This window comes from Peromyscus maniculatus, chromosome 1, assembly GCF_049852395.1.
Source record: "Peromyscus maniculatus bairdii isolate BWxNUB_F1_BW_parent chromosome 1, HU_Pman_BW_mat_3.1, whole genome shotgun sequence".
NCBI lineage: Eukaryota > Metazoa > Chordata > Mammalia > Rodentia > Cricetidae > Peromyscus > Peromyscus maniculatus.
In genome coordinates this window covers 189,754,036-189,764,649 of record NC_134852.1, presented here as the reverse complement: position 1 = coordinate 189,764,649, position 10,614 = coordinate 189,754,036, and the positions used below count along the sequence as shown (strand labels likewise).

Sequence of the window (10,614 nt, the reverse complement as noted above, 5' to 3'; positions counted from 1 at the left end):
TGAGAAAAACCATAAAAAGAAAAAAGAAAGCTTACGCAATAGTTCTCTAAATAAAATAGTACGCAACAGGCTAGTCATCCTTAAAAGTGATGCTGTGTAAAGAGTCAAAGTACATCATCCAGCAGAATCAATACCCTATTAAGTTAGGCAGGATTCCGGATATCAAAGAGCAATGAACTGAATAACTGAAAGTATAAGTACACGACCCAGGGGATTAATCACACACTGTCACGGTGAAATTAGGACAATTCTTCCAATCATTAACGTTTTGCTTACAAAAATGTGCGTTTCTGTTTGTCTTTCTGCTAAATGATAACCGTTTTTTCAAGTTGAATCTCCTGATAAAAAGTTAAAAAACAAGACAGGAGCTGTGCCGTGAAGGTCATACATGCCGCTTCAACATGGAATAGCCAAAGGGTAAACAAATGAAAAATGTCTAGATTGTAGGAAGAATTTGTAAATATCCACTGGCAGCTTGTAACAGAGCACTTTATAAAAAGTTAATGCTAACCATGTCCTGGGAATGCTGTACCTCCTTCACCCAACACTCTCAATGCTTGAGGACATGTTTACAGTCGGAGCATGAGCAACTTGAAGGGAACCTGGGCTAGCTTCCAATTGGAAAACAGCATGCTTTCAGCGAATTGTCCACTTTAAAACAAGATTTCACCCCTTAGCTTTTTTCTAGTGTCAATCAATACAGAAGCCGCTGTCCCTCTGCCTAGTACTCATGATACTGTTGCTCCCGAGAGTAAACATTACCCAGAGGTTATCGCCAGGAATGAAACACAGAGATTTCAGGATCGTTTTAATTCTGTACAAATGTCTCATTCTCCAGAACTTGGATTCAGACAGTCCCACTTTCAGACCAGACTGACTTGTGGCCTTTGAACTTTGATGTAACCTGTTAGGCAGGTCTGGAGCTTAGAGTCTGCAGCTGATTGGAAACAAAACTCTCCCACTGGACTGCTCCTTTGGGCTCCAACACTAAGGAGACGTGAGGAGGGGCAGTGCACAGCATGAATTGAGCTGGGACTGGGGGACCCGGACCGAGTCATGCAGCTCAGTTGGGCCATTCTCTCAGAGTTCTGAGACCAAGAACTAAAATTCCAACGTAGGCTTTTAAACTTCCAGACCTACCCTTGCCCTCCCTCTGCCTAAGGAGCAGTGCTCAGTATTTTCTGGAAACCTAATTCATCTGCAGTTCCATGGCCTTCCTGCATTCTAAGGAGGCAGGGTGTAAGGGCCTGTCTTTTCCTGGATGTCCCTTGGACCGATTCCGTCATAGGCTCTTTACCATACAGCTAAGACTCCAGGGAGGCCAAGGCTAAAAGAAATTTCTGGGCCTCTCCTCAACAGGTCTCTGTGGGAGGGCTGTCAGAGCTGGACTCTGCCAGCCAGGTGGCTGGATGCAGGTTAATACCCAGGGCCACATCCACCTGTTGGGCGGGCACTCTTCCTCCTTCGTCGATTACCCATCCTGGACCCCCTTTTCTAAGCCTTCAGATTCCTGACACTCCTGACGCTTCCTGCTTCTGCTTGCTGTCCCCAACCCAACAGGGGCAAGAGTTACCAGAGGGAAACCTGTGTGCAGGGGATGAGGCAGAGTGCTGGTCCCATGGGTCTCTCTCACACCCGCCAGCATCCCAGCCAGTGGCTCTCAAATTCTCTCCCTAGGCCTCTGACTTTAACGATCCGGGATCTCCTAAATCTTCTGCTCCTCCAAAGCCGGCCTTGCACCGCACTGCACGGAGCGGAGCGCAGCTGGGCTCCCGCTGGGGGGGGGGGGCGGTGAGGATGACTCACTGTTGACTCTCGCTGGTCAAGGACGGTGGCTGCACACACCAATCGATGGTGCTCAGTGGCAACCCCAACCTGCCCTGCTCAGTCCCCAACACACATACCTGTCCCAGCTAACTCCAGGAGATGGGCACCCCACTACCCATGGGGCCTCAACCCCCTACTCCTACCCCTGCGCACGATCTCTCTCTCTCTCTCTCTCTCTCTCTCTCTCTCTCTCTCTCTCTCTCTCTCTCTCTCTCACACACACACACACACACACACACACACACACACACACACACACACACACACGCCAAAGCGATTCAAGTGGTGTGTTTAGATTTTTTTTAACCAAAGAAAGAATTCCAACAGGGTCACTCAAGTTAACTCATTGAATAAAAATTAAAAAAAAAAAATCAAACATCATTTTGGCAGGGTTTTTACAGAGAATAATTCTATATACATGTTATAGACATTGTTTCTATAAAACACACTATCTACAATCTACTTACATTTAATTGTCCTGTTATTTCTAGTTCACATGGGATTACCTTCAGTCACAAATGAATCGGTCTCCCTGCCTCTAGGGACTGTGCCATACCTTAACAGAGGCACTGACGGAGCAAAACAAGATTTTGAGAATCTTATCAACTATCTTGCTTCTAAGAACACACGCCTGGAGCCAGGCGCTCGGGAATGGCTTTGGAGTTAAGGCAGCAATGGAAGATGTCATGTAAGAGTCAGTGTGCCCTTTTAAACTGCTCCAAGGAGCTGCAAATGTGGGCCCCCCCTTTCTAAGTGCACCTCTGAAGTTGAGGGTATAGCCACAGTTTTAGGTTAAGTCCTTCAAGAACAGCCTATTAAAACCTGTAAAGTTATAATTTAAGTTTTAAACAAAAATTCAAATTACTTCTCATAAATAGAAATAATTCACTTTTTTTAAAATGGGGATACATTTAGTCACTATCAAAACAACTTAAAACTGGTATATATACCATCTGTTAGGTCAAAATTAAGGCTTCAATTCATATTTGTTAATTAGCTAGGACACCAAATATTTTCAGGACACTAGAAGAATGATATTCTTTTTCTCTCCCATAGAGTTTTCCAGTTTGTCTGTAGCAAAACACTATTCGAAAGTCCGGTCTCTGAATGCATCTCCGCCGTGACCATCATCCGGCATTAAAATAGCTTTTGTCACCCTCAATGTCCACTTCCTGGTCAGAATCCTCTGAGATCTCGGAGTCAGGGTCTTCCCGAGAGGCTGGAGAAGGTGAACACTGAGAACTATCCAAAGAGGCACCTTTACTCTGTTCACTGGGCGAGTCTTGGCTCCGGTCACAAGAAGTGTCCAAATTGTCCAACTCATCCTTTTTATTGCTTTGAGGATTCTCCTGGATGAAGAAGATGAAAATGCAGACAGTGAGCTCAAAGCCATAAAAACCAAAATGGGCCGGGCAGTGGTGGCGCACGCCTTTAATCCCAGCACTTGGGAGGCAGAGCCAGGCGGATCTCTGTGAGTTCCAGGCCAGCCTGGGCTACCAAGTGAGTCCCAGGAAAGGCGCAAAGCTACACAGAGAAACCCTGTCTCGAAAAACCAAAAAAAAAAAAAAAAAAAAAAAAACAAAACCAAAATGGTTTCCCCAAGCCTTTAGCATGCTTACAAAGTTTAGTTTATCAACTGTTTTCACTCCTAAGAAGACACTCGGGAGATTCTTTTCCCCATTAGAAAGAAGAGGGGGAAAAAATCACATCAGAGAGATATACATGACACAGACATATGACCTCAAGATTTTCAGTTAAGGAGAAAGAAAACAAAACTCAGCTCAGTCCAGGCTGCACAGTCCTCGTTCTTTAAATATTACCCCAGTTTTCAGTAGCATTTTTAAAGAAGAAATGTTAATGGCTAGTTTGTTATACCAAGCGCCTCCCCATCCCCACCCAAGAAAAGAAAATAAGAAACATACTAAATTAAGAAGCTGTGAAAATCCTTTTCCATTTGTCTCCTGAAGTAAATTTATGAACACATACACATATAACTATGTACCAAGTTACTAAATCATGGCAAAGGAAAATCATAGAACCAAGTAATACTGATGAAAAGACTGCAATTTGCTTAAAGTCTGGGCAAACTGTTCTGGAGAAAAGTTCCCTATTTCATAGAAAGTACTATTTTAAAAATTCTTGGGAAACTAGCTCCAAGCCTTTGAATAAGAATCAAGTCCAGACAGTGCATGTTTAAGCCTGTGGGTGTCTAATATGGATATAAACATTATATAGAAACACTGTAATTCTCTAGTGACCAAGTTTGCAAAAGGTGTACAAGGTTAGCGATGAGAGACAATTCTCAAATACTTACGAATAATAAGAAAACTACAGAAAGTTTTTTGTTGTTTCAAAATGTTCTTTGGGATAGCATCTTTTTTTTTTAAATATAAAGTTATGATCGATAGGATTTAAAATCTACATTACATTTTCCCACTTGGCAAACTTGTTTCAGGCTACCCTCTCTGTTATTTAAAGCACTGCCAGATGAGTCATTCAGCGGTTGTCAGATAACTGGAAACAAATCTGCAGCTCTCAGTCCCCAGGGCTGCTTTGGAGGATGAGTTAGCCTCCACTTTTTAACTTTATATCTCATTTCTTAACAAGGGTAATCGAAAGACTTCTTAGGAAGCTTAAATAGGCGTGGTGATTTCTTTATGTGTTCTATATTCACTTTAAGGGCTGGCAAAAGATGGATAATAATTTTTAAACTCTTTGATATTTAATTCTTCCTTTTCAAAAAAGTGCAAATAAGACTTAAAGGTGTTTGTGTCTTTATGTTTACCCTAGAGTCCTGCCTGGTTTTATTATGGCTGTGTAAATAAAAGAAACAATTTTCTCCCGAAGATAACTACTTAAGTCACTTACTGTCAATTACTTTATCTTTCCTGCGTTAATGAGATAAACAACATATGGGGTTTATAAAACAATTAGCCGGGCGGTTTACCGGCCAGTGTGTGAAACCCTAGCATAATTGATATAGGAACTGCATTAGGTGCTTTTAACATTAGTGCCACCTGAGCAACTCATCCTGAAGTTCAGCAGGACTATTTGCCTTTTTAATCAAGGTGAAGAGGTTAAACAGTCTCTTCAAATGACTTTTGCATACAACCCATAACAGGTCTCCGCATTTAGATAACATGATACAAACATTTATTTCCATAGAAACAGAGCCATGTCAATACCTGTTTCAGTCGCCTCCATTTAGCTCGTCGATTCTGAAACCAGGTTTTGACCTACAGAAAAGAAAACAAGTTTACAGAAAGTCCCAAATCCCGAGGGACCCGAGGAGGAGGAGGGGAGAAGGCGCTGGGGCTACCAGGAGGACCAGCCCTGCAGTTGGGTCGGACCGAACATGCCCAGGGCGCGCAGTGGTTTCTTCAGCCCTAGAAACCTGCTGGGGCGGTGGGACCCAGTGAGCTGACCTGTCTCTCACTCAGCTGCAACATCTTAGCCAGACGCTTCCTCTCAGGTGGGGAGAGGTATTTCTGAGTCTCGAACTTCTTCTCCAGCTCGATGGTCTGGTCGTTGGAGAACCTCACTTGGCCGCCTTTCCTTTTGTGGAGGGGCCGTTGCAGGAATGGGCTCCAGAGCAAGGGCTTGCCTGTGGGCCAGAAGAACGGCGGGTAACCACGGTCCCGGAGCCCTCTGGGCAGTGCCCAGACCTACCTGGTCCCAGGTAACACAATGGGGGAGGCCCAAAAGCAAACATGTTCCCATCACATACATTCTCCGGTGTACGGACGGATTCAACAGTCCCTCCCAAGGCCCACAGAGTCGGCTAAGATGTTTTAGCACACAGACCACCTCTGGACACTCAGGCCGCCGCACGACCCGACCGTCACACCTGTGGCTCAATGCAAACCAATCTTCTCAACCCTGAACGAACCCCTGCCGAGCTTTAAAAAAAAACGCGATCTTCAGTGTGCACAACTCTTTGCAAAGGCTCCAGTGTGCGCATTTAGGGGAGAAGCAGGGTCGTTACACTTGCCAAGGCCTGGGCTGCACAGAAGCGCTCGCAGGGCGCTCGTGTTAGGCCTCGAGTGGGGCCTCCAATCGTGGCTGGAGCACACCTCGGCCTCCTCTGATTTCACACTCGGCCTGCGGGGGCGGCCAGTTAAAGCCACCCCGTGGGCTATGGCAACATTTCCGTCAATGTGTTTCCTGTTGGTCTGTCTCAAAAAAAAAAAAAAAAAAAAAAAAAAAACCTTTGCTTCCTTCTGCTCAGGCCCAGCAGAAACCCGAGGAAACCATGGCGAGCTCTGTGAAAACGTTTGCCCCAGGACCATTCCTGCCCCACAGCGGGAGAAAGTAGGGGCCGGTCACACACCCCACAGGCTGAAATTTAAAAATACAAATATGATAACCTTTTAAGTACAAAATGATAACACCCACACCCCAAATCCCGGTAGCGGTGACAAGAGGGGAGCGCTGGAGGCTTCGTCATAATAATGGTGACATTAAAATGCTAATTCATTAAAACGTTAATTGTCGCCAAGGTCCCCAGTGAAACTGCCAAAGTGTTGACTTTAAACCCTGGGGAGCCCTTCCTTATTCACTCTGGGGTTTCAGACCGCGCAGGCGACGAGAGATTCAGGCCCGGAACCCCGTCACCGTTGCTTATTTATTTCTTAGGAACACTGTGCGGACCAGCCCCGAAAATCCCATACAGTCAATGTGTCTCCATCGCCCTTCCTAACTGTTCGGGGTCTGCACCTTCCTACTCCAAAGTGGTGGCGGTGCGTCCGTATGTCCGTCCCTCTGTCTTCAGGCCTATGTCTAAACATTTTGAAAGCTGGCATTGTTTTTTCGAGATTTTGCTTGCGTCAGGCTTCAGACTAGTGCAAAACAGCCTCCAAAGGGGGGTGGGGGTAAGGCAGAGAGGAAGCAACTGGTTATTTTAGCTGCCATAAAGTCACATCCCACACAGAGGAAATGAACAATATCAGAAAAACGGATCCTGGCTATCAGACGTCGAGTGTTTCCTGAATTTGTCTGTATTGAGGATGTCGATAAAATAATCAGCAGCGTGCACTACTCCGGGGGAAGGGTCTGCTTCATGCAGCCAGGAAAACACTTAACAGCTTCAGAAACCAGATTTACTCCTATCGAGAACTCAAGATTTCCTGTATGAACGGAAAGGGTCAGGCTCCTTCACTGCACAAGCTTGTTGAACCAAGCCCAGCCCAGGAACCGCCCGGCCGGGCAGCTATTCCTGCGCTGCAGGGGCCAGGCTCGGGACGCCCCGACGTCCTCTGCCCGGTGTCGCTCGCTAAGGGAGCCCCACCCGAGGCGACACGCGTGGCCAGGACTGCCCTCCACTACGACCCCGGGCGTCCCAGGCCTCTCTCCCCCTACTGCGCTCGCCCCGATGTCTGCAAGGTGCAAGGGAAAGCAATCAGAGTCGCCGCGGCCGCCGAGCGTCCCAGCTCCGTCCGGCAGCGCCGCCGCCGGGGGGCCCCCGCGCCTCCTGTTCCCGCGCGCACCCGCGAGTCGCTCGCTCAGAGCGGTCGCCGCAACCTTCTCCTGCGTCTCCCGTCCGCGTCCGCCCCCTCCCGCGCGCTGCCACCCGCCGGGGGCGCCTTCCCCACGGACGCCCGCGCTCGGCCCCCCGCAGACCCCGGCCGCCTTACCCAGGGGGTCGTGGCGGAGCAGGGCGTGCGTGTAGTCGTTCACCGTCCGCGGGAAGGAGTACAGAGGGCCTCCGAAGCCACCGGAGCCGTAGGCGGCGGCCAGCGCGGCGGCGGGGTGGTGCGAGAAGGCGGGGTGGACCGGCGTGGGCTCGTACACCGGGGTCCGGTAGGAGGACACGAGGCTGGTGAAGGAGGAGTTGGGGGATGGCAGCGTGGGGGTGGGCGTGGGCGCGGCGGGCCCGCGACCCAGGATGTCGTCGATGTAGAAGGGCGTCGGGTGAGCGGGCTGCAGCAGCGGCGTGGGCGCGTACAGCGGTACTCCCACGGCGGGCGCAGCCGCGGGCCCCGGGTGCGGGAACTGCATGGCTGTGCCGCAGCCCCTCGGAGAGAGCTGCCCGCCCGCGCCACCGCGCTACATTTATTTGCGCTCTGCGCTCCCGGCGATAGGCTCCGGCAGCCTCGGGGTGGGGCCGCGCTCGGGTCCCTTCCTGCCGCCAGGCCCTGCGGCCAATGGCGCGGGCCCCGGACTCGCCTCCGCCCCTGCCCCGACCCGCCCCCGCCGGCCCAGCTCCCGCCCCCGAGACGTTCGGGCTGCCGAGCTCTAGGGACCCTGCTCCCGGGTGTCCCGCCGCCGCCCGGCGCTCCAGGCACGAGAATGCGACTGCGACCGTCGAAGAGGTGAGCACAAGGCATGTGCCAGGAACGCGGATCCCAGTGGGAAGGCGCCACTGCCGAAACTCAGGCAGCATCTGGCCCCTGGAGGAGCGATGGGACTCTGCGGGCCAGGAGGTCGCCGACAGGAAGGCACCTCCCGGCGCCGGAGCAACCTCCCGGGAGGCTGCGCTCCTTGGGGGTAACCGTGGCACTGCCTAGAGCGAGGGGGCCCTCTCTGCAGCTCAGAGAGCCAAGGAGAAGACGCTAGCCTTTGGCTGACGTCCCAGACGGGTACTTGCAGCAAGTCTGCAGGTGCTCCAGACTGTCTTACCTGGGAACCCACGAACTCGGCCACCTCCCTCGATGCTGGCAGAATCTGCTCCAGACGGGAATCAAGGCGAGACCTGGATCCTACGACGCCCGGCAGAGGCTATGCAGTGTTCTTCGATCCAGTGGGGGTCGGGAGGGGGGCTGCTACTCCTGGATCTCTGTCTCGGGGGCCCTGAAGGACACAGCTGTGCGCAGCCGGGCGCCGAGGTTTTACACGTGTTTTCGATTGAAAGTCGGAGCGCGCTGCTCAGTGTGGCCTCGGCCCTGTGCGGCTTCACTCGCCTCTGGGGCAAAGGGGCATTTTCTTGATTGACGCCCGCCGGCCGTGACCACACCTTGAGTTGGGCGGTTTCTGCTAAGGGTTTTCTACTGATAGAAAAACTCCCTGGCTTTTTTCCTATTGAGACTTTAAATTTTATGCTTTGGAATTCCATCTTCAGCTGCTAGGGGACTGACTGATGGGGCAAACGAGAAAACTGGGTAGCTGGAGGACCTGGGTTCGAGTTTTCACTTCACACATTTTTCTTGAGCAACTAACTGCTCTGTCCTCATGGGAGCAGGAAACAAATTGAACCCAGTAACATATATACTAGGGAGAAAGCGTGCATAATGGTGCGACACCTTAGGGACAGCCCCTAATTTGGGAAAGGAGAGAGTTACTTTGAGAAAGGGAAAGGAAAGGCTTCCCAAAGGAAACGATGTCTGAAAGATAAGTAGGTGTCAACAAGCCCAGGGTGTGACTGAGTCCCAGTTAGAACAGCACGTGAGTGGGTCACCTAATGCAGCCTCGGGCAGTTTATTGCCGTGGGCTTTTCTCTTCTGAAACGTTTGGGTCTTGTCATAAAGCTTCCTAACTGCTTGGGGATGGAGACACCGACACCTTTGAGAATAATGGCAGACAAACCAGTGCGTGTGAAGCGCCGTTATTTGGGTTAAAACCCTGGGAGCTACTAAGAATACATCTCCTCCGTGGGTTCACTCAAGAGCGACAGGATGGCAACAGGGCTAACGCTGACCACCCAGGAAGAGAGGGACGCTTGTGATACCTGGAGAACTGAACCATGTGACACTTCTGGTGATCTCAAAGACATCTTGTGCCAGACGCCGTGGGAGGACAACAGACTGCTTGAAGTGGCTTCCGTTGGGCAGCTTGGGGGCGATTTAAGCTTCAAAACTACGTCCTCAGGGTGCTAGTCTGGTAACCTGAGTTTTGATCCACAGAACCCACAGTGGGACAAAGAACGAATCCCACGGTTGTCCTCTGCCCTCCATATGCTTGCCGCGACACGTTATACACAATAATAATGAAGTTTAGAAAGTACATACTAAAGTATGACAATGTCTAAGTCCATTGAATTGAAATGAAATAAAGGTGGATGGGAAAACTGGAGGAATGCCAGGACAAATATAAAACATCTGAGGCTGGTGAGATGGCTCAGCCTATTGGAGATTGCCTCCCTGTGCTCCAAACCTGAGGTTCTGACCTCAAGCTCCAGACCCCACATTAAAAAAGAGAGAGAGGTGGAAAGAGAGACCTCCAATGGAGCACCATGGTGTGAGTGTTCACAACACACACCATACACAATAATAACGAGATAGCTTTTAATGTAGAGAATTTTATTGATTCAGGAAATGAAACCATTCATTCAAGAAAGACTCATTAGACACACAACTCTTGAGTGAAATATTGAGGATGAGGATTCTGAAAAGGTCTTACAGAATTAACCGAATTCTTTGGACTTGGGGTAAAAGAAATAAAAATGAATTGTACATAGATGTCAGTATTTTGCTGGTACTGTGTTAGGTGTGATTTTGGTCTTGTGAGTTAAATATTGGAAAACCCACAACTAAGAGATACAAGCTGCAGTATTTAAGGATGAGGGTCATGATATCTGCAACCTTCAAATAGTTCATTATACACATTATACTTTCACATATGTACACAACTATAAATATATATGTATACATAAGGAAGAAGATAAACCAAATATTAAAAAAATACTAATTGGTGAGTTTAGGTGATGAAATACAGGTTTTTGCTGTGCTATAGTTTTAACTTCACTGTGGCTTTGAAAGTTTTCAGTATACAAACTGGAAAAGAATAAGTATAGTTTTGTATATTAAAAAACTTAAGCACTGTGTCGTAGAGATATTTCAGTGAGTAAAGACA

At 49.1% G+C, this 10,614-nt stretch overlaps 1 protein-coding gene across 1 annotated transcript; it reads right to left on the bottom strand.

Moving 5' to 3' along the window:
- Nucleotides 1–2,104: 2,104 nt before the first annotated feature.
- Nucleotides 2,105–10,209, bottom strand: Hhex (hematopoietically expressed homeobox). Its single transcript, XM_006976642.4, has 4 exons — nt 7,461–10,209; nt 5,253–5,431; nt 5,013–5,063; nt 2,105–3,176 (listed from the first exon to the last, which is right to left on the bottom strand). The coding sequence occupies exons 1-4, from the start codon at nt 7,822–7,824 to the stop codon at nt 2,955–2,957; spliced, it is 816 nt and encodes a 271-aa protein (XP_006976704.1). The 5' UTR covers nt 7,825–10,209; the 3' UTR covers nt 2,105–2,954.
- Between the last annotated feature and the right edge of the window lie 405 nt (nt 10,210–10,614).

Coding starts and splice junctions, on each gene's coding strand:
- Hhex (XM_006976642.4), bottom strand. CDS start 7,824: ATGCAGTTCCCGCACCCGGGGCCCGCGGCTGCGCCCGCCGTGGGAGTA. Junction 5,432..7,460: donor GCTCCGCCACGACCCCCTGG/GTAAGGCGGCCG, acceptor TCTGGCCCACAG/GCAAGCCCTTGCTCTGGAGC. Junction 5,064..5,252: donor TGCAGCTGAGTGAGAGACAG/GTCAGCTCACTG, acceptor TCTTTTCTGTAG/GTCAAAACCTGGTTTCAGAA.